This window comes from Harpia harpyja, chromosome 14, assembly GCF_026419915.1.
Source record: "Harpia harpyja isolate bHarHar1 chromosome 14, bHarHar1 primary haplotype, whole genome shotgun sequence".
NCBI lineage: Eukaryota > Metazoa > Chordata > Aves > Accipitriformes > Accipitridae > Harpia > Harpia harpyja.
Window position 1 is genome coordinate 29,964,420 of NC_068953.1, and position 25,128 is coordinate 29,989,547.

At 36.1% G+C, this 25,128-nt stretch overlaps 1 protein-coding gene across 1 annotated transcript in view; it reads right to left on the reverse strand.

The window, feature by feature from the left end:
• The window catches only part of WDR72 (WD repeat domain 72), a 132,517-nt gene that overhangs the window by 89,962 nt on the left and 17,427 nt on the right, over window positions 1–25,128 (reverse strand). The window contains exons 5-13 of the mRNA XM_052808918.1: window positions 23,828–24,002; window positions 23,180–23,256; window positions 21,220–21,339; window positions 19,394–19,539; window positions 18,939–19,035; window positions 15,882–16,023; window positions 15,144–15,386; window positions 14,381–14,601; window positions 12,824–13,019 (exon numbers count right to left, since the gene is read on the reverse strand). Coding sequence (XP_052664878.1) covers window positions 12,824–13,019; window positions 14,381–14,601; window positions 15,144–15,386; window positions 15,882–16,023; window positions 18,939–19,035; window positions 19,394–19,539; window positions 21,220–21,339; window positions 23,180–23,256; window positions 23,828–24,002 — 1,417 coding nt within the window. The remainder of the gene's footprint in view (window positions 1–12,823; window positions 13,020–14,380; window positions 14,602–15,143; window positions 15,387–15,881; window positions 16,024–18,938; window positions 19,036–19,393; window positions 19,540–21,219; window positions 21,340–23,179; window positions 23,257–23,827; window positions 24,003–25,128) is intronic.

Below are 25,128 nucleotides of genomic sequence, written 5' to 3' on the forward strand. Positions count from 1 at the left end.
TGGAAGATTTGTCTTGTAGTCCAACTGCTGTACATTACTGACGTTCTTCAGAATATACATTTTCAGAATAGCATTAACAAGCTATTGTCAGAATATCTTTCAGCTAAAGAAAGCAATGAAAAACAAAGGAAACTACTGGAATATCATATATAATGCAGGTTTACATGTGTAGGCTAAACAAGCAGTTCTCCAATGCAGCCAGTCCTCACCTCAGGATTTCTGCTGGAGACACAAGCAGAAATCCCAAAAGAAAGGACATTGAAACATTGTCCCTGAAAGAAAAGATATTAGAACTCCCCTGTTCCCACCCTGACTCCATCTAAGCTATTCTAAACAGCAAAGGACAATAATCCTGTAACAGGAATTGTTGAGATACAGTGCTAAACTGGGCTGAACAGAAGTAGCCAGCTCTGAACTTGGAAAAGATGTGAGCAGTATCTGTCTATTTCTTTATTACCATCTGAAACATGGCATGAGGATGAGAATCCACCCCTTAATGTCAGGAACGAAAAACCTCCCTGATACAAACTCTTCTGACTACACTGACCATGTCAATCAGTTCTCATTTCCACTATTGTTTGTTTTTCAAGTATATATAATCTTACTTCATTAGTACTCAAGAATGAAGATCAACTATCAATTGTAAGAAACATATCCTTTTAAACAGACACAACTGAATTCCATACATGTTCCATCTAGAATACATAAAGTACATAAAAGTACATATGTGTATGTACACATATGAATATAAAGATACCTGACTCTTCTCAGTATGAAAGTGTGACCTTAGCTTCTGCAGATTAGGCAAAAGGTGACATCACTTTTTTTTCCCCGAGACAGGCTTTTCCAAGCTCCACTACCTTTCATTATTCTACATCAAAAAGTAGTTACTGAACAATGACTCAAATTTAGAGAACTATGAAATATTCAAGTCCAGGCTACAGACTGACCTGAGGCTTACATGTATAAAATATAAGATGCCATAAAGAAGGCAAAACATTAGTTAAGTTTTAACTTGAGGCTGACAAATTAAAACAAAAACCCCCAAACTTCCTAAACCACTAAACTTCCACTAAGCATATATATTCACACTTATGACTTATTTTGAATCATTCACATTTTCAGAATATGCTAACCAATGTTTCTTCATCCTTTATCTTTTAGAAAGGGATTTCAGTGACAGCATAAGATGCACAGAGAAGCTACAGTAAAATGGCAACCTTCCATCTTACTGCATGTTATCATTTGCATCATGTATGTTACCTTTAACATACCTTGAATTTCTCCACAGAACTGCTTTCTTAGAGAAAGATTGTCTAAACCAGGAATTGTTTAATGCTGCATTTTGCTAATTGTTTAACATTACAGTACTCTAGGCTCAAGAAGTTATCTTGTCTCAGTTCAATAGCGCACAGCTGGGTTAACTCACTCCCTGCAGTCCTCCCTTTCTCTAAGGATGCCTCTTAAGCATGAAGGTGGGGGGGGGGGGGTGGTGAGAAATCAAGAAGATCTCAACCCACATGGTGTCTGCCCTGACTATTAATGTTGAAGGTCAGACCACAACCTAAGAACAGAAGAGCTAAATCACTAGAGCCTTTTTCCAAATACGAAAAGCTCCCTTCAGGGGAGATACAAGCCTTTCACAGTCTTCAATTAACTCTCCCTAGTAATGCAACATGATACTTAATATTTGAGCCATAGTTTTGTAAGGGCTATTCTTTACAGTTTCACAAGGGATGGTGAAATTAGGTGCAATATAACTGAGATCACTATTAGGAACATCAAATGAGACCTATTTCTCCTAAAATCAGAAAGAATATGCACAGTGTTTTTTGTATAACCAAGCAGACTTTAGGGCCCATATTCTGGCTGCACTCAGAGGCAGCTGTCTCAAGTTTATTATTTAAATGAATTGCTTACCAATATTATATTGTGTAATTCTAAAATGAAGAAAAACAAAGATATTGTATGGGTGTAAATTAAGGATGTGTAGAATTTGTGTGTACAAGACTGACTGAATGACAAGACTTTTTTTAAAGCATAAGGTTAGACTGAAACAAGAGAAATTTTACTCAAACTTCAAGGTGTCTTGAAAAAAAACCACAAAACCGAAGCAGTTTGTCATATACCATCTCTTCCTGAAAGACTTCCAACGCTCTAAAAGCCTAATGCCTGAATGTTTCCATTCACACAGGTTATAGCAATTTTATCAAAAACTTAATTTTATTATCCAAATGTCTAACAAGAGTTCACTAAAACAACTCTATAAGCATTTCTATCAAGTAATTCCTATCACAATTCAGCCATTTGGAACTTTTGAAGTTTTATGGTTTATCATCAGTTAAAGATGAAGCTCATTGCCCTACTCACATGAACTGCATAGACATTGACCTAGTGCCCCTTCCTAACAAAACCATTTCACAGTTTCTACATCTTCCTCCTGCAAATATATAAGTGACTTGGATTTCTGACCAGGGGCATAGGACCCTACAGGCAAACTTTGTTAGCCAGGAGAAAGTGAATTAATAAATAATATTAAGTTTCTGTGAAGTCTAAGAGGCTTTTTTGCTCCCAAGCATGAAAATAATACACATGTATTATGCACATAGTGTGTTTCACAAAAGACTTACCAGATGTAGTTACCAAGGACTCTAAAACTGAGTTTTGCATCAGCCCAGGTCTTCAGGCTATGCAGAATTTATTAGAAAAAAAAGAGAAAGATAGTGACCACTACGACTTTGACCCTAGCTACACCACAGCCTCCAGCATATGAAACACAACCGCGGAATTTATCAGCTAGGCCACTTTCACCCACTCAAATCTAATTCTGACCAATGACCTGAAGAGAAAGAGAGAGAAAGATGGAGAGAAAGAAACAGGTAAAGGGAAAATGAAAAAGATAAAGAGACTGTAAATCACTAAATTTTGCAAGGACAGAAAGGTCACAGGAATGTAATTATTGTTGCTTCTACAATTATCTAGGCATAAACATATAGTAAATTAATGATCAAGTTTACTTTGATACAGTTTTAAGGTTCATTAAAACTGTACAACTTTTCTGTACAGCCACCTGATGAAACCTAAGCCTTAGTCTTCTAAACAGTTTAATCACCAATTTCTTTCCAAGATGAGAAAAGTTGTCAGGCATACTAAACAAGGGTCCACTTAAAAAAACAAACCAAACAAAACCCAAGAAAAAAGCCCACACATTCTGCAATTCACGATACACAGAGTTTCCCAAAGGTTTAGAAGACTTATTATTGTTGGCACCAATTATAAAAATATTGGAGCATACATAACTACAAAAAAATTATCTTTGAACAGTGTTTGAAAATGTTCCAGCATGTTTGACCATCAATATTATCAAATGTTTGATCTGTAACACCACTACATGCAGAGCAATTTCATCTTCTCCACAGCAAGGATACCTCTGAAATAAAAGAGGTTTTATGTAACAGTTTAAATTACTCAGTGTGGCATCAACATCGCAAGAAATATTTTCAGAATATTTCTGAACTCTTGTCTATCTTTTACAAAGATTTTTTTTTTATAGAAGTGACCGTACAGATGTATTTAACTCATGCTAGACACTGCATGTTTTATGAGGGTTGCCAATCTGATTAAAAGCCTGTTTTAATTTACTCAGACCCATGTAGTTTTTAAATGCTTGAGCTGAAGTTTTCTATGCTTGAGAGCTACCTTAAGGTGGTGGGATTTTTTTTGTTTCTTTGCAAAAGAGTTTTAAACCATTTATCATTCATGTTAAAGACATGAAATACATGAGTGTTTCTCAAAATCTTTATGCCTTAAAGTATTGACTCAAAGCTGAACATCATGCTTCTGTGAAACACATTGTCAATGCTGATACCTTGTTCCCAAGCACAATGACAATTTTAACTGAAGCACCATTACCATTTCTATTTGCTCAAGCAAGAGAGGTCTATACAGAATCCATTCCATGTTATGAATGTATTGGGTTTGCATTGCAAGGTTTTGATAACAGGGGGTCTACAGGGATGGCTTCTGTGAGAAGCTGCTAGAAGCTTCTCCTATGTCCGATGGAGCCAACGCCAGCTGGCTCCAAGACAGACCCACTGCTGGCCAAGGCCAAGCCCATCAGCAACAGTAGTAGCACCTCTGGGATAACATAGTTAAGAAGGGGGGGGAGGAAAAAAAAGTTGCAGCAGCACAGAAACTGCAGCCCGAAAGAGGAGTGAAAACATGTAAGACACAGCTCTGCAGACACCAAGGTCAGTGAAGAAGGAGGGGGAGGAGACGCTCCCGGCACTGGAGCAGAGATTCTGCTGCAGCCCATGGTAAAGACCATGGTGAGGCAGGCTGTCCCCCTGCAGCCCAGGGAGGTCCATGGTAGAGCAGATATCCACCTGCAGCCTGTGGAGGACCCCACGCCAGAGCAGGTGGATGCCTAAAGGAGGCTGTGACCCCATGGGAAGCCTATGCTGGAGCAGGCTCCTGGCAGGACCTGTGGACCCATGGAGAGAGGAGCCCACGGTGGAGCAGGTTTGCTGGCAGCACTTGTGACCCCATGGGGGACCCTTGCTGGAACAGTCTGTGCCTGAAGGACTGCACCTGGTGGAAGGGACCCACACTGCAGCAGTTTGTGAAGAATTGCAGCCCATGGGAAGGACTCACATTGGAGAAGTTTGTGGAGGACTGTCTCCCATGGGAGGGACCCCACACTGGAGCAGGTGAAGAGTGTGAGGAGTCCTGTCCCTGAGGAGGATGAAGTAGCAGAGACAACATGTGATGAACTGACCCTAACCCCTATTCCCTGTCCCCCTGCACTGCTGCAGGGGGTAGGTAGAGAATTCAGGAGTGAAGCTGTGCCCAGGAAGAAGGGAGGGGTGGGGGAGAAGGTGTTTTCAGATTTGGTTTTATTTCTCATTACCCTATTCTGGTTTGATTGGCAATAAATTAAGTTAATTTTCCCCAACTTGAGTCTGTTTTGCTTGTGACTGTAATTGGTTGAATGATCTCTCCCTGTCCTTATCTTGACCCACGAGCCCTTTGTTATATTTTCTCTCCCCTGTCCATCTGAGTGGGATGGGGGGTGACAGAGGAGCTTTGGTGGGCACCTGACATCCAGCCAGGGTCAACCCACCACAATGACATAGAGTCAATCTTACTACAGTGAATGAAAGTGATAGTCTTTCACTTACCTCTATCAAAAAAACCAAGATATACACATGTAGAAAATTATTTATAAGTATCAACATAATACTAGGTTTGCAAAGACAGGTAGTAATAGCAAAGAAAATCTCTGAATTGGGATAGCACACACTTTAATGCAAGTCTTTGGTGCATTGTATACATTAAAACATGCTTTTTAAAATTACATAACACCTAGAGTGTTCTGAGAATAATTCTATAGAAAGCACTATCATTTTTAGGATTCCTGCTTTGCTTAGATACAGAAGGTAGAAATCAAGACGATTGTAATGCATCTGCACTTAACAGGAAAATGGCAGAAATAGTTAATAAGCACTCAGATACTGTGATAACTAACACACAAAATACAATAAAAAGTATTATATTCAGAAAAGAATTCAAATAGGGCACAAATAGGGAAAGCAATACACATTAAACAGTGGGGATAAAAAAAATATTATACAGATACCTATTTAGTAATTGCCCTCAAGAGTTCAGAGGTACATGGAAAGAAAACTAAATGCAGAATTGCACAAATTAATTAGATTTGCACAAATGGTCTTAACTTTAACATCTCTGAACTTTTCAAAGCTTAACTTCATAAACTTCTTTTCCTTCAGACACATATCTCCTAAGTGTATGTCCTGGTTCCAGCTGGGATAGAGTTAATTTTCTTTCTAGTAGCTAGTAGTGTTATGTTTTGGATTTACTAGGAGAATAAGGTTGATAACACACTGATGTTTTGTTGTGTTTAAGTAGTGTTTAGACTAAGTCAAGGATTTTTCAGCTTCTCAAGCCCAGCCAGCAAGAAGGCTGAAGGGGCACAAGAAGTTGGGAGGGGACATAGCCAGGACACCTGACCTAAACTGGACAAAGCAATATTCCATACATGTGAAATCACGCCCAGTATATAAACTGGGGGGAGTTGGCTGGCAGACATGGATTGCTGCTTGGAAACTAACTGGGCATCAGTCAGCAAGTGGCAAGCAATTGCATTGTGCATTACTTGTTTTCTATATTCCTACCCTTTTATTATTATTTTCATTTTGTTATTGTTATATTATTTTCTTCCTTTCTGTGCTATTAAACTGTCTTTATCTCAACCCACAAGTTTTACTTTTTTTCGATTCTCTCCCCCATCCTACTGGGTGGCAGGGAGTGGAACGAGCAGCTGCATGGTGCTTAGTTGCCAGCTGGAGTTAAACCATGACAGTATGAAAGATACAATGTAGCCAGTGTAAAGTTAAAAGTGTATTATTATTATAATTGAACAAAGTTTTATTAAGTGATGTTATTCCATTTTTAAACTCACACTAAGCATGTCAAAATAATAAAACAGAACAAGACTTGCAAGGCAAAAGAAAATAGGAAATTGGTACATGACTCATTCTGCAAGGCATGATGAACTTCAAGGAATAAATTCATATTAAACCAGTACTAACTGAAAGACTAAATCTACCTCTGATAAATGAAAATTGCTAACTCTGAGCAAAGAATATTGCTCTTTAAAGTCTACCCATTCTTTCCTCACTCTCAATACATATTAGAAATGTGGCTCAGTAGACATGCTGTCATATGCGGTACACACCAAGAAAAAAACCCACTGATCCTTTTATTACTACATCTTATCATACTGATATTTACCTTCTCAAAAAAAGCAAAGATACCAACTGTTTAGAAAAATGTAAAAGCAATATAGATAACAGCTGATTTCCTTATTGAAGTGGATTTCATGTGGTGGCTATTGGAAGAAATATTCTGCACTTTAATTAGAAAAAATTTAGTATTGATTTTCATATTTGTCTTCTAGCACACATAAGTTTGGAACATATCCTGTACACATGCTATATTAATATTCCAAATGTATTATTAGATCAATATTTACTGTCACAGAAAGATATTCCACTGTGATGGAAATTTGTCATACCCATGTATTACAATTTAGGCAAAATACATAAAACTACACAGATACTAGTTCATGGTTTCTGTATTGTTTTCTATATCACTACCCACATGCACATGCAATAACATTTAAACTTAGAATAAAGTAATTTTACTTTGTTCTGTAAACCAAAGGACTAAAGGGATGGGATTCAATTTATCTTATTCTAGACATGTAATAGCAGCAGGCAATTAGCTTTGCTCCCCCCCCCCCCCCATTTAGACTGCCCTTGTAGTCAGTGGGGAAAAGATACAGACTTTTACTTATTCCTACTTCCTCCTGCTCAGTACAAAAACATGAACTACTAGCTCATAGGTAGACATCTTAAGTACAGATAGAAGTCTCAAGTTAGATAAGGTAAATTCCACTTAAAGTCAACTATGCTCTTGGTATTTAACACATTTCAGCAGAAACTATGCTGAAATGCCTATTTGTTTGGAATAAAGGCAGCCCATTGTACTCAGGCAACTTTCCATTGACCACATAAAATAAGGTATCTTTGGCAATCTCATGAAGATAGGGTACAAGTTGTACATGAAGTAGTACTGGCTTAGAATTTAATCTGTGTGACAATGTTTCTCCCAACCCATAGAGTGTAAAAAACCTATTATGAAAGCCTGCTAAAAGACAACTTAAATATTTTAAAAACTTCAGAATGCTTTTTGAAAGCATGTCAGCCTCTATCATAAGAAACTGGACTATGAACTCTAATGCATAATGAAGTCTGTCATCTGTTTAAGGGGTTATCCTCTTAATTACCTGGTGGAAGGACAGTTTTGGAGCTAAACTGGTATAACTGAAAGATGGTCACAGGTACTAGATGGCCCTAAACTTTTGTAAAGTCATCTGTCAAATTCAACAGAATTATTGCTGACTCCACAACAGTGTAAATATTGAAATATTCATGGAAATTCCTTAATCCACAGCCTGAAATTATAAACAGACTGGCTGTTTTCCCATTTATCCATTAACTATAGTACAGTAACACCGCTCAGATTTTTTTAAACTACAAAGTGATATACGAGTCTGACACAAAATCATGTCCTCTATGTTCATTAAAAAAACCAGCCTCAGTCACAAAGCTAACTGCATAGCCAGAAGAAAAAGGAAAAATACTTTTTGACTATAGAACAACAAAAACTTTTATCTTATGTCCATTTCTGTAATGGAATCCAAGCACAAGGCTACCACTTAGATTTTATCCTATTTAACAGAGTCAGGGAACATGCTCACAGGTAACTGCATAGGCAAGTGGTACTATGCATGGCTGCCTGTTCACTTGCCAACAGATTAAAATCATAATGAAGTGTTGCTGTATTTCTGCAGATGTTTGTCTGTGATGCTATACACATCTTTCCCGTACGTCTGAACAATGCTTTGTCTGCCTGAGTGGCACTGAAGTATCTACATAGCTCTTGATGTAGGTCAGGCCAATTTCAAGGATCAACACCACGACCTCTCATGTTCTCCTGCAATACAGATATAATTCAACATTAAACTGACCACATTATATCATAGTAGGCTGTCCCAGGTATTCACCCTAGATGACATCTTTTAGTTACCAATGCATAACAAATGAAAAAAAAATTAATTTGTTAATTGTTAATGTAGCAAATAACAACATCCTTTCTTGTGTTCCTGCTGTTCCTTAAGAAGTGGTGATTGTAGTTCTCATTCTTGCTTGATACTAGCAACAAAAGATACAGAAAAAGCAACTAAAACCCCCCCACTTTTAACCATCTGCACCCTTTCTGAATGTGATATACATAAGCAGTGGCATCAATTTCACTTCCTCTTTCATTTTGAAATAGGCAGCTTTTCTACAGCTAAAGGAGTGACAGTTAAAATACACTCTGATTTTTGTCTCTATGGTACCATTACAGCCCTATGCTATTAAATCTCACTGATTTACAAGGAATTCACTATACTCTAGTGTGAAGTTATCTGGCTGTACTAAATAAAGTTGCATCCGAGATCTAATTCTGTCTCCAGACCTTTTACTTTTGGGCTGCCTTGGGCATTGTACGGTGATAGAAACTATTAGTTCTTACATTGCTGAGCACAGCAATTTGCATTTTGGCCTAGCACCTTTACAGTATTAATGAGTCAAAGTCATTTTCCATGTTGTTAAGCACGCAGAGCAGCAGCACTGAATTCACTCCACTATATTTACTGTTCAGAAATCTAGGAAAGAAATGATAGTTTAAGAAACAAAACAAACCCCAAAGAACCTCATTGCACCACACTGTGGGGATAAAAGTATCCCCACTGTCAGGAGTTAATTCAAAGGCATACACTGCCTAAGTACCATTTCATCCTGCAAGATACCCTTCTGAGCAGTGCAGACCTGGCCTCCTCTAACACCATACATGGAACTGCTTTTTCTCAGGCCTACACAGATGACTTCTTTAAATCAACATCCAAAAGTTTCAATTTAAAAAATGACAGAGGGAATTATTTCGCAATTATTTACTTAGTCACAGGAGTTTGGAATACCTATGACCTGTCAGCACTATTTCTAATTAACAGTATGCATTCCATGAAGTAATAAGAGTACTGAAAGGCTGAAAAAGTAAAAACCTGGGAACTTGCACAATTTTTTTTTAGATGTGGGATATACTTAAGCTTCAAAATTTTTACCAGAATACATATTTTGAAAGAAAAATCTAAACCAAAGAAAATAAAGATGTAATATTAATCTTCAGTGTGAAACTTAAGTACAAAATATTACCCCCCTTCTTAGTGCATAAGAACAATTCTTTTGTACACCACTATCCTCTTGCAGACACTAGTGTGTAACACAAGTACTACTAAAGATACACCTTGATATGAACTGGTTTATTTCCAGAGCTGTAGCAGTATCATGAAGAAATATGCTTTGTTAATAATTAAACTTCTAAATTAACTTTTTTTGCTATGATGGATTAAGTTATACTCTCTCACATCATTAGCATAGTTATTTTGGCTTACAGTTTTGGGGGGGTTGTTTCTGTTTGGTTTTTTAAGAAGGCAATTAAGTGTTGCATTGACATACTATGGGGTCTGAGTCCCCTTACAATCCAATGTCTTGTCAAGATGCACATAAACACTCACCACCTTGTAAGCTTTAACCTTAATTCACATCACAGGAGCTCCTGAGGGGCTGTTACACTGTATCCTACAAATATCATAACAGCACAGACTATGATGGATCCATAACAAATGTATCATAAATGTATGTATGAATAATCATTGCATGCTCAACATCAGTGTTTTAGAGGTTTAATATATCATCTATTTCCTTTTTTAAACAAAGTGATTAAGTTCTGATAGAAAATAGGTGATGCAAATCAGTTAAAATTATAGTTATGACAACAGATTTATAAGGAAACAAAATATTCTGTGGTCCTTTAGTACATTTATTTACTCAATTTTATTGCAGAGTTTCAAATGCACACTAATCCTTTGGTTAAAAAATGACTCTAAGAAATGCTTATAAACATTTAGGTACAATGGCCTTCAAGGATGTCTCACTCTCAAATTGGTATGGACTTAGGTAACAGCCTGCCTACAGTTACATGTTTGAGAAGTGTCCTTTTTTAGCCGTGAAAAAAAGGAAAACATTCTATATCAGTACTTCCCCTCAAATTTCTCAACTGTTTTCAACATTAGTTTTAAAAAAGCAATGAAGATGTAGATAGAACAGCTGGAAAGTGGTAGCATCTTTACAAACTTCTCCATAAAAAAGTGTGTATTTATTAATGATTGCTGAAAATTTAAATGCCTGCTCTAGTTTCCCTTAGTCACAACAGGGATCTAGTACAATATCTTTCCATTCTACATTTAAGACTTTACCACTAGTAAAGGTGACTTTCTGGCAATTGCTACAAAACAAGCAGTTAGGCAATGATAAGAATCAAATTAATTTCTCATTTTTGCTGTTTTATTTACTTTATGCTAAAGTATGGGGCAGACAGACCTTAAAGCTTTTATTGTTAACAGAAATACCATTTGCATAGAAAAAGTGCATGCTGCCATTACAGGGCAGAAATAATCATGAGGTATAGTAGTAACTTCAGGAACAGAAAAGAAAACATTGGAGAAGAAACAATCTTCCTTTTAGAGGGAGGAAAAAAAGAGGAGAAGGAAGTAACAATTTGCAATACTGCAAATATGCTGACAGAGACTAGTAAAATGAAGGTATCAGAAATGACAAGAGAGGAAGAAGGATCCCAAGACAGTACTGTTCCACAAACCCTCCAGAAAGAGGATTGAGCAGATGGGTAGAACCCATGCCCCCTCCTGACTGGGGAAAATGCACCTAAAACTGTAATATCATGCATCTACATAAATAGGAGAACACACATAAGAAGCATCTTAGATATTTATCAGAAAACAGAATTCAAAGTTATACAGGAAACAACAACAAATAAAAGGATAACAAGTTTAGAGTACCCTAACTCAGAGTCTAGTATTTACTTTTGAAAATTATACCTTGCATTGCTTTTCCCAGCAGTGCAACTAAAGCTAAAATTCTAAGCAAAACCATCATATAGACACTCAGCACAATAAGACAGAAAAAAAAAAGTCTAACACTATATACAATCCAACAGTCTCCTAAGGTCACACCTTCTCTTCTTAATTTTTATTAATGTTTTTGAACAAAAAGATCAAAAGAATTTTTAAATCTCAAAATACAATGCAAAAATATGAGAACTTCACAGAAGAACTTCATGGTTTTTCAGTAGCTGTAGGAAAAAACCACCAGTGTAAAGCAGCAACTCAGTACATTTGGGGAAAAAAGTAAGTACCAGAAGACATTTCCTATGCCAGCTTAATGATATTATATAGCTTACTAACACAACAGGCTTGTAATTTGTGCTGTACTCATTTTGCCAAGTCCTTCGTTAAACACAGATATTTTGTACTTTACAACAAGGGATGACTTCTCCAAAGCAGACAGCCTAGACAGTGTGTTGTAATAACTTGTAAACTTACCTTGGTGTTACCTAAGAAAAACTGTGTTTTCATACAGTATTAATATGCTGTGCATTTCAGTGGTTCTAGACTCATTATGCACTTCCTCCCTCCCAGGACACATAGCTCAATCACATGAAAACACTGTATTGTAATCTCTAGTACCATTACAGCTTCTAATAGTTCTGTCTGTCAGAGTTCGAACAACTACATTTATTACCCTTGTGAATCAGCATTACACTCTCAAATCACCTGGGAATCTACCATTTAACCTGAAACACTGAGCTTTAGTTTTCCTGACTACACATTTGTGAGCTTTGCAATTATCTTCCACTATTAACTGATTATCAATTAACTCAAAAGGTTTCTCAGATTATGATTTTGCTGAAGAAAGCAGAACTTCATGCTCCAACTTGGGATTGTTAGGACTGAAAATTTCATTCTTTTTAGTAACTGAAGAGAATAACTTACATTTCATTTATAGCTTCCAGAAATATTCTACTCAATTCACTGCAACATCAGCTAATCATCCAATTGTCAGGATCTGACTTAAACTATTATATTTTATTAGTGACATACCTTGAACCATATAAAAATTTTATTTCTTGCTTGTTTAGATAAACATTTAAACTCTCTAATATATTTAATGTGTTAGTTTTTCTGCTTTGGTCTTCTATAAATTACATTTGTATAACACCACATGACAGAAACAAGACTTAAGGAAAGTGAACAAAAAAAATCCCTCTGTGTTATTACCTGTTTCAATTTCCCAAATATAAACTGAATCGTCTTCACATCCAACAATTAGCAGATTTTCAACAAGGTCAAATTTTACCTTCTTCACAGGAAACAGATGCTTTCTGGCATGTAGGAGACATACTCTCTTCTGAAGGTGTAGAATTGCTACTGAGTGATCACTGCACACACAGCACACTATGCTATGGTCTTTTAACTGCAAAACAGAAAGAACCTTAGGTTCACTGTAACCAGAGTCATAACCACATCATTTTAACAAGCCTGGTAAAAGTTGTCCAGTGATTTCTTTCCCCAAATATACTCATTTTAGAAAATCATGTTTTATTTCAGCCTACATCTCCGACTTGTACAAGCTAGCCTGTTAAAAACAAGTGATCTCCTAACAGGAAAACAAAGTTTTCTCTGATATTTTCAATTTTTAAAAAAAATAATTTAAATACCATTTATTCACAATACTTGCCTATCAAAGCAGTGATTATATAGCCAAATATACAGTAGCAGCTGTCCTAGAAAAGAAAGTAGTAAAAAATTACCTTAAACCAAACTGCTGTTCATGTGATATAAAATTATGTCAGGTCTTATGACACATAAGCCAAGGGCAATGTATTTCCAACAAAAAATTGGGTATGTTACAATTTCATTTCACACTGTATGGATCTGATTCTCCAAAGTCTTCCCTTCCTGCAAGCAATTTTTGGTGACACACGAAGGAATTCACACTACGGGAAAATTCAGCCCCACGAAGAAAACTGAAACACCACCCAAGCAGGCATTAAATCCTACCTAGTTTCCAGAAAAAGGGCTAAAAGGAGCCTTACAAGCATTAAGAACTTATGCCATTGCAAAACATCTTTTGGACTACGTAACATTGGCATGTAAGTGAACTCCAAGTCAACCATAAGTATCAAATATGTCTTCACAGACTTTTTAAGAGGAAAAAGATGAAATCCCAGCCCCATGGAATACAATGGGGGCAGAATTTGTTCAACAAAATTTCATAGAGCATTCAGTACAGTAAACCACCTTCTAAATTTTTACTTCAAAATTCACTTAAAAGGAGAATATATGAAATTATTCTAAATCTCAAAACACAAAAGCATACATGCAAAGGACCACAAGGATGTGTCAGGAACCAAAATCAAGCATACACATTTAAACTGAAATAGTATTGGTCCAAACCTTATCTTACTATGTTCAAGTCCCTAGCCTTACTGATTACACTTTTCAACTTCAGAAGTTAGGAGATAATCAGATTAACATATAAACTGATAATCATGATAATAAAAATGCTGAATAGAACATTAAGAGCTTCAAGTTAATGTCACTAGTTTAGGGTCATTTTTCTGAATCACTTAAGTTACAGACTAACAAGAAATCAACCTCCTGAAATTAAAAGCAACTTCCAAAGAAGACAATTAAGTGAAAGTAAATTAAGGATAAAGTGCTGCAGCATAGAAGTATTGCCAGATAGTTTTTTCTCTCATATATATGTATACACGCATGTATATAGAGTTATGGGGTTTTTTTGGAGACATCATTTATTATGCTTTTACTTACTCTGTAGTTTTCTGAAGATCGCAATAGCTCTGTCACCGGACCAGACTGCAGACTAAATTGGTGTAAGATGCCTCCAGTAAATATATCCCAGCAGATCACGAAAGAATCCTGGCCCCCTGATAACAGCCAGCTTGGATCAAATCTTACTGATTTATCATGTGGATAAAGTAAACAAGTGACTCTGCTACTATGACCATTCAGAACCTTATAAGGTAGGTTATCTGAAACAAGATGGTACCTAAATTATTTCTGTTCTTTAAGAACAGGGGTTCCATATTTTACAGTACATTTGCTAAAAGTCAGGAGATTCAAAAGACTAAATACAACAATCCATTACAGGGGATCAAAGAATTTTGGACATGTTCCTAAAAGGGGGAGACAAAGGTCTGCACTCTGAGCTTCATCTACCGAGATGTATCCTCTTTATTCCTTCAGCAGAATGATCGTTTAGAGGAAAAATGACAAAGATTACTACTGCCCATATCGTGACATCCCACATATCTAACTTTCAGGTGACTTCATCCCCACAGCCATTCCAGGACTCTTAACAGTGCAAAGCACCTTGGTAGTACTAAGCTATTGTCTGATAGATCAGCTACAGAGGGAGAAAGAACATCATAATCTTCCATTTTCCTCATTCAATCCCTAACCATCACCCCTATTTTTCAGAGAATTTTTATAGGGATCACTGCAGGGGATGTCAGAAGTATGCAGTCTTCTGTGCTTTATTGAGATGAATTTGAACAAAATTGTTAAAACTTACCTTTCAGCAGAGAGATGTTTTCTAAAAGTCTTGCTCTTGCAGTTTTTAAACCTAGTGTTACAAAAATTTTCCCATTTTCACATCCACACACGAGCTTATCGAGGCTGGGTATGTATACAGAGGAACTGACAACTGCACTTTCGATTCCATCTTTAGATGTACCAAGATGAGCAATAATGCCCTCTGACATTGAATGGTTATCAAAATTGTCCTGAAGAGTCCATGTTGCTGTAATTGGGATCTCTAGAGGGTGGGGGGGAAAGAGTCAGGAATTCTTAATTTTTTTATTCAAACTAAAATAAAAGTCCAAACAAATCAAAATATATGTTTTCATCTCTTCATCACTTCCCCTAACTTATCCTTTCTGCAGCCTAGGGATGGAAAGTCAGCAGTTGCTATTCCAACACCAAATCACATCCCAATAAATCCTTTCTTTTATGCCTCCTTATGAACAACCATAAGCAGGACCAACTAAGTAAATGTTCATGACATTTGGCAGAGAAGCATTTATGGCAGATGGTAAAGAAATAGGAACATTTATATGTTCAGTTCCATGAAGAATTTCTAGACACTCATCTCTGTTATTGTCCTGCTCCTTCTAACTACAGGCAATCACCACACAATGAATGAATGAGCATCACTTTCCAGTGTGAAAATATTTTCACAAGTAAGTTTTCATGAAAATTGACTTAAAGACATAATGAAAGAGACAGCATCAAGGGCACAGAATTGCCAAACCTTTTGGTGAACCGTCAAATGTTAACACAGGGACATCAGGAACATGCCATAAAGTGATCCTTCCTGAAGCTTCACCAGAAAAAAGAACCTTATAGAAAGGCTCCTTTCTTTCATTCATAAAGCCCATGACAAAAGGAAAACTCTGCCAAAAACAAAAGTAAATCAATATTCTGATATGAAAGAGCTGATAAAATAATGTAATAATTAATTGCAGATTCAAAGTTTTAACGTAAAAAAAAAGATGTAGAAATACAAAACAAAAAGGTTGAACCCTCGCCTGTCACTAAGTTCTGCTCAGACCAGGTCTACTCTGCCCGGTGCAAGCCTCTTAAAGACCACCTCTGCTTTGCCAGTATCCTTGGCTAAGCCTACATCCCAAATGGAAAAGTAGAATGGGAGAGGTCCCTAAGTTTACTGTCTCTAATGGAGAACCTATCAATAGTATCACCAACATATTAAAAAAAAAAAAAGGCAGCATTGATAATCTTCACATCAAAACAAATTCAGTAGAGTTTCAATCATGATAGCTTAAATTACTACAACTAATGAAAGGTAAGAACTATGCTTTTACATAGGTAATAGTCTATAACACTATCATTCACTCATCTGGAAAAAGTTAGACACTACAGAGCTATATCACCATTGATAAACAGACTTACTGACATCTACCTAGTTTCATTTAGTCAGTGCAATACACTTATTGCAGTATGTTTTCTCAAACAAACACCATGTTTTTATTCTCCCATGAAGACTAAAAGTCTGTAGCTTTTCTTTGCCTGTAGGTATAACACCACAGATAATTCTATATCACCAAATCAGTAACAGCCAAACTACATGACAATCTATTGGTGACTTGCCAAGAACATCCTGTTTAGTTGTAACATAAGCTTCATTCTCAAGTATCAAACTATTAGAAACAGGTGAGGTTCGTAAGGGGAAGCTTCTAGTTGCTCAAAACTCTCACAAAAGTCAAGAAATTAGGAATCTCCAGGCATGTCTACATTAGTATGTTTGAGTTTACACCAGGTGCGTACTTTGGAAGTGAATGCTTAGGTTTGTGTTGTAGAGCTGTCTTGGAGCACCAAATCAGGATTCTTTTTGCATTAAACTGGGAGATGTGTGCAGGAGCACACAAACACACCCACACCAAAAAAACCCAAAAGCACACCCTGTCCTGTAGATAGTGTGGATGAAATGTCATCAGCACAAACTGGCTTGTTCCACACATCAACTTGCTTCAATAGTGTAGACACAGCTTCACTGCTTGCTCCTTCAAGACATTTTAATAACATACCCATACATTGGATACATTTTATTTACAACATTGAAGTTTGGGAGTAGATTCCACAATAAGCAACTGTACTGTACAGTGGTTCGGTTTATAATCAAGAATGGAGATCAAAACACATCATCACACATGTAGTTGTCTCACAAGTCTGCTATAAAAATTATTCAGGTAGTAAGGTAAATATTAAAGCAGAAATATTAGAAAAGGGCAGGTGACATTATTTAAAAAATGCGTATGTTTTGGGGGAAGCATATATGAGCTTCCTACCACTACTGTAATCCTATTATTTGCTAAGCCATGTGTTTTGGCTATTTCTTTTCCCTCATATCATCTCAATTCTTGGCATCCTTCAGTAGTTATCCTATCTGATTTTAGATCAGAGCATTTGGGGAAAAAGCTGAATGGCTTGTGCTATTGCCCTTCAACTTACAATTAAATCTGTCAGGCATTGCAAGAGTATGCGACAAAATGCTTTCTAAGAGCCTATAGTTGTCAACAGAAAGTAAAAAGAACACTAGAAAACCTCATGTAGGTATATATTTGACAGTGTTTCTAGTCTTGTACAAATCAAAGCATGTCTCCCTTGCATATCTCCAGAAAATCTTTGAAGACCTGCTTGAACTCTCATTCAAATACACATCAAAAACTAATCCAACTGCAAGCAGGAATTAAATCCTCATCTCCCAACAATTACTATTTCATAAACAGTATTAGCAATGAGAGTTAGCAACAAAACAAGAACCAAAGCTATACAGGAAATTGTTATATTTGTTCTGGTTCCATTTTTGCCAAAGTAAGAACCCCTGCCACAGATTTGATTTTTTTCCTACTTCCTAATTCTAATCAATTTTCTACTTTTTAAATCAACTGTTTTTCCTTACCTGTTTCTTTGTGGTCACACAAAGAACTACTCAAAAAGTGAGTCAAGATGCAGTTTTTCCAACATAGCTGAGTCCACTTGAACTACTTTGTCTAAGCAGTAACTTCTAAATTTGAAACTGGTGTGACATGCTCTGCTAAACATGAATTCTCAATCAGAATTATAAAGATCACTTCACTTTTTTAGCTTCCTCTTTTCTTAACCTTAGAGGCTTCTTCAAGCCAAGACCATGGTTCTGAAGAGTCACATGTGTCTAATTTTATGCACTGTGGGTACTGTCAGTCTGCTCACAGTGTAAGAAGTTTGGCATGTGATTATGTCTCTGAAGGCTCAAGATAACAGTATTTTGGATAAAATGTCACAGATTCAACCCCCTTCAATTTAGGATTGATACACATGGGAAACTATGTAGTTACACTGAAACATATGTATATTAATAAAACAAGAACTAAGCAACTTACATTGTGATTGTGGGTTGGCCTTTTTCTTGTTTGTTTTGCACTTTGTTTTTTTTTTTTCCCCACATATTTGGAAGTAAAACCTATTTTAGACCACCTTTAACTTAAAAAAAAAAGCTCTCCCTTTTTTTGCCAAAATTAGAAAGAAAAAATTCACTTCAACAATTAGCCTATCTATAGCTGAAAATACAGGATTTTTTTTCCCCTGTGAAAAAGGTAAATATTGCCAGAATTTAAGACAAAAATATGCTATAAGCATCTCCAAGTTTGTAAGTAAAAATTTTAAAATTAAGGATTAAGTCTTACTCATTGTTTTCATAGAACAATTAAATTTGTTGATGAATTCAGCGATTTTTTAGGTATCATTCAGGTAATTGCAAACAAATAATGAATGAACTTTTGAAGCTCACTGCAAACCTTTATGAATTTACCTTATTTTCCTTCACACCAGTGATGCAGAGTAAATGAGGATAAACAGTTTCTTTCAGCACCTTCCCATCAGCAGGATATGTGCTTTTAGAAAGCCCGCTGCATAATGTGGAAAAAAAAATTAAAAGCTTTAGAAAGTCGTATTTTTTAGAAAGCAGAACAGTAACATTCAAGATTCACAAGTTCAATTAAAAGTTATTGAATAAGTAATTACAAGCAACTTTTTGAAATCACAGGACCAGCTGCCCAAGTTCTACACAGCTAATCTTATTCCTATGTCTCCCTGCTGTGTCACACAAACACTGAGGGTTGTCAAACTCAGGGTAAATCTTTGAGTGCCAAAGTGGTTTTGTTCTGGTTTTTGATCATTTGCAACATGCAGAGATTTTCCATAATAAACCTCCCAAAGTTCATCTTGTACCTGAACTTTTTGTGTGAATTTCCCATCTGAGCCCACCTGTTTAGCAGCTGGTAGATGTAACTGTGGCCATCTTCTGTCCAGATGATAAGTCTGTAAGCTGCTAGTACTTCTCCACCAGCAAAGCACTGACCACTTCTACAGAACTCAGTACAAAGCAAGGCAAAATCACAGTAATCATAGACCTAAGCTCAGAAAAACAATAAAAAAATAAACAAACAGTACTGAAACATTCATTTTAATTCACACTGGGTTGGGGCAATAGATCAATAAGTAGAACATTAGCTTGACTACCTCTTTTAAAGCCAAAGCAGTCTTCATACTATCAAACTACCGCAAAGTCAGAATCAAACCATGTATTTTGAAGATAAAGAAAAAAAACAGCATTAGAGCCTTCTGTTATATTAGGGGATTTTGGATGGAATTTACTTTGTTTTGCCTTGCATTCATTATTAATATTTACTGGACTATTAATTTCTTATAAAGAGGTAGGTCATGAATTTAGCACATAAATATGATACTGAAGACTTTGATAGAAGCTATAAATGCTTCTGTCTATTCTTTAAAAGATGATCTGCTGGCATACTCACAGCACATATCTTAAAGCAGATTTTTTCTTCTCCTCTTTGGGGAGCAGCAGAGATTTTTTTTCAAATTATTTGAAAGCAAAGAACATATAATCCCCTTTGCTTGCAAGAAAATTATGAGTTCTTAGCTTCCTCTGACCTTCGCCATTTTAAGCTGAAACAGGATACGACTAGGGCAACCTAGGATATTGTCTGCTTGTTCACATTCCCAGTGGCCTCATGGAGAGAGTATCCATAGCCACATTTTTGTTTTTAAACACATTTTAAAGCTGTATATTCATTGAAACTTAGAAGTTGAAAATCCATTGTGACTTATGTATTTATAACACTATTATGCATTTGAATACTTATATGTTACTGCTTCAAGTAGATATACTACAAGAAACATGCACCTCTTGTGGAAAAACATTATAGAAATTAATAGAAAACAATGTATGTTACACAGATTTTTTCCCTGAAAAGCCTATTCATTCTATACATGGAATTTCTTTATAAATACTTTTGTAAAGACTTTTTTAAATAGCCCAAGAGAAATCTCAAGGATACCCTACAATTGTATTATTCAAAGCTGACTCAAGTGTATGTGAAATTTCTGCACCACTGCTCCCCAGTCCCCCCCCAGCAGAGGCATTTGGATCAGGTACATATGTTGCACTAATAGCTCAGGATTATTTTAAGATGAATGTCATAACACTGGGAAAACAAAATACAGAATTTTTACAATAAAGTTGAGTTTAACTAAAATTTAAAATAAACTAGTAACAATTTCAGTAATTACACAAAGCATTTATTTTCTAACTGCTACAAGGAAAAGTTATATAGTCTGAGGTCTTTAGTTTTGGTGGCTTTTATTATCAGAACCCAGGCTATTGGCTCTGATAGAACAAAGGCCCCTGGTTACTGAGGACTTGCCGACTGTGATTACTTCAGTCATACTTAAACAGTTTTTGTTCATCTTTGTCTCCTTCTAAAATGCACTGTGGAGGGGACTATAACACACCCAGTACTCTAAGACTAATATTTAAAGTAATCCCCTTTCTAGCCAGCCAATTTCATGTTAAACTTTTAAAGCAGAAATACATTAATAAAAAACAAACACTTCATCTCATTCAGGCAGTTAAGCAGAAAAGGGATACAGCGCGCTATTATATCTGACAATTAGCGAACAAATTTTCTTTAAGCTGCAGAGAAAAACAAGTATCTGCATGTAAAAATCACATTAGCTTTTCAAAATTATTAACAAAATTTAAAAAAAAAGTATAACATTCAATAACGTACCTGCCAGCATGTGGAGGACACAATTAGAAGGAGCCTTTTCGTGTAAGTACAAAACTGTACTGCTTGACAATTTATACAGTCCAGAGATTTTGATTCCTTCTCACACACACTTTGTCTCTCCTTTATAGCAGAGGAAAAAAGCCATAAGATTTATTCTAGATATCTGAGCTTTTACTTTTAGAATAGAAACAAACCACTGAAAATAACTTTAACATACACTCTCAAAATGAAAAGCAACATATAATTCTTAATTAGAAGCGAGATAGGAAGACAGCAGGGTTCACAAGTACCACATATAACAGAAGATATTCAGCATGTCTCAGACCTTGACCTCACTTAAAGAAGTGATAATTAATATGGAGAAGGACTAAAGGCAGGTCATAGATAGCATGTCCTGTAATAACACCTGCTAAGTATTCGTCAGTCAAAAAATAGCCACAACCTATCAACTGACAGTATCAGATTCAGAATGGCTGATGAATATTCTGCTTTCCCACTCATCCTTGTTGCAACCAAGACAGTCTGAGACATATGGTGTTGTCATATGTCTTGTTTGACCTTAACACCTCTAAAAAGTAGTGGAAAAGTAATTTGTTTTCTTAGCTTTGTATTGCTGAATATACAGATGGTTTAAAAAATATATGTATTTTCACCCCTTTTTGGGTGAATATCAGACTTAAAGGCCCTCATGCTCAAAATTATTATATCAGAATTGTCTTTATTAATTATTGATTAAACCACTGAAAACTGATGTTTTCTGTTTTGAAAGATACCAACAGTATCAAAACCTCTCAAAGAAGGGGTATGCTGCTCATGGAATCATGGCTATCAAACTGCAAGCCATTCTCTCACTACACCTTGCAGCTCCAATTCATTCCAATTAAATCCAACAATATTTATTAAAACACTGCTCTTTAAAATAAGAAGTAGTTGGATTGTTACTAACACTGCCCTCCTCCTTTCTTTGAAAGAAGGCCCCAGGCAGTAAAAGGATGGTACCATATCATATAAGCTTCTCTGATGTCTGTAATCATTTGTTACAGTCCCCAGAATTTCTACAGCATGACAGTATTTTTTGCCCTAGGAATGTTGAAAAGACCCCCCCCCAAAAAACACTGCAGATAAACCAAACACATCACAAAACCACCAGTGCAGTATCCAACTTGACAGACTCTCTTGAGGGGCCTGATTCTACCCATTAACAAGTAGTGCTGTGGTATGCTCTACAGTTTGTCAAGCAAGGTGGTAATGTATTAGATATTCAGAGAAGAATGTTGACATTTCGCCATTTCTGTTGATGATTCGTAGTACTTAGCTGTAATACTGAAGTCCATTTGTGAATCTAGCTCTCAGTTTAATTCAAACACAAAACATTGTATTCCAATTCTAACACTTGTGCGTGTCAAGTGACAGCTGCTGAGAATATTAACACAGAAAATTTGCACAGAATAAGCGAGTTTGAAGATGAAAAAAATAGGGCACTTGACACAGCAAGAGTCTTTTCCAAGTGAAGACAGCATTGTGGAAGGCAGACAGAGGAAAACAAAGTCTAAAGAACCATTTTGAAGAAAGTAACAAGGGTGAAGAGAGAGTACAAAGGCCAATTTTGAAGAGCTTTGAGTTTAAAGGACAGAGTGAAGGGGTTCAAAGAATGGAGTGACATTAGCAGGACAGCAGGAAAGGACTACAACTTCAGCATCATAGAATATGGAAAGACAAGAAGCCTGGGCAAAAGACATTGCAGTTGTCAAGGCAAGAGCTGTCCAATGGCCCAACTAATTTTAAATAGCAATATGAGGGTGTGTTTTCACAATTGTGACAAAATTAATCAATTCTGTCTAATACATATCCAGAAGATTCTACTTTACTCATATTCTGCTTCAATGTATCCTTTACTTAAGGATATTACTACATTCATGTTATCATTTAAATTGCTGTTTCACACCTCATACAAACTGACCTGTATGCTATTCAAAGATGAAGATAGGTCCCACACTTTAAGGACTCCAGTTACAGACACTGCCACCAATGAGTCTTCTGTGAACAGTTAACAGTGAGATAGTCAACTTGAAACCAAGTTCAAACAGTCACTAACACCAAAAGAGAACCTTGGCATAGACACTGGTGTTCTATACAGCACTACAACATGGATTCTGAAGGACGCTGTTTAGATGAAATATTTTTTACACAAAAATAACTAACTGGTATACAGAAATACAAAACATGCAAGCAAACAGTGAATAATTATTTTGTTCTATCAGATGTATTTCAAGAGAAGGCATAGAATAGTGGTTTTGTGCCCTTAATTTCCCTGATATTAGTACAAATTAATTTTGTAGTATCTAAGAAATGAGCTGCTTACAACCAGTGTAGAAGCTGCTTGTCTTTCTCTTTAAGAAACATATTAAATGAAACATAATGAACATTAGGAGTATTAAAAAAAAAAAACCAAAACTTTCTTAGGTGCTGTCAGTGAAATGTTAACATCTTGTACATAACAGCTCTGTAAAACATGATTAGATATTAAACCTAGTAGGATTGTACTATCTATACAGAAATATTTTATCACAATTTAATTGGCCTACATAAATACATCTACAATGTATACCTTGAACTCTTGCAGAGTGTACAATACACATACAATTTATCCAATCAGAAGACTGAGATGATGATAAAGTGTGAAGAACACCCAAAGTCTTAGCATCAATAATAAGAACATCTTGATATTCTCCACAACAAAGAAGCCAGCCTTCACCTGTCATTCGGAATGAGCAATGGTAATACTGTACAAGTGGAAAGAAGAGAGTCAGCATACAGAGCTACACAAATGGGCATGCATGTTTTTCACATTAAGCATGTCATACTTGGAATTATAATCAACACTTGTAGCATTACTAAAAATCTACTGCATGTGAGACCATACACAATTTTGCTAGTGACACAAGCATTTCATATACCCTTATAACAATTCAATATAGGCATACAGCTTAGTAAGAGGTGCTTCGTACTGAAAGCAGTATCTGCCCTGCCTAAATATTAGGATTTTTTGGAAGCAATCAGGGTGTTAATTCTCATTATAGATTGCTAAACACTTTGGGACTTGTTTCTGAGAGGCCTCATCTCTCTCCAAACATTTGATAAAGCTCCAGTTATCAACAGGTAAAAATGAAAAATATCAGGTGAAAATGCAGAAGATTAATAATTATTTTTTTCATAATGATTTTTCCATTGTTTTCCAGGAAGAATTTCTACTCCATGAGGTATTCTTCATTTTGACATTAAATGCCATAGTGTTCAGAAGATTCGTTCTTTCTCAACAATCATGTAAAGAAAAGAAAAAACAGACACATAGCAAAGTACTAAGGAACAGAGATGACAGCGGTGCAGAGTGACTATGAAGATTTCTTTTTTGCTAGGTGTTTTATATGTGCAAGGACATTTGCATTGTGTGTAATATCTACCCTTAATTGTACATATAATTGCTATAAATGCATAAGCAGCCACCTCAAACAGAATTTACAAGTAAAGACAATCCTTAAAGTAAAGGAAACAATCACATAGAGGAAAATATCAGATAGACCCACAAAGTTGTGCCTCATTTACTACAAGTTCTCTGTACGTTGTTTTGCTTAGATAATAATTCTTGGTCTATCAGTTAACAAATTGAAGTCTGAAAACAAAAGAAGCAGAAATAACCGGGAATAAGATAAGTATTACCAGAGATATTATGAATAATCAGAGGCAGAAATGCTTAGCAGTAGGAACGATTTGTAGTTACTGTTACTCTCAAATTAGGCTTGAACTGGAAGATATGTATAGTCAGTTAGTCCTCTAAGAAAATCCTACACTGGTTAAGATCCACAAATAGTTAAGAGTTGACCCTGGTGTTAAACTTCATTTCAAATGGCA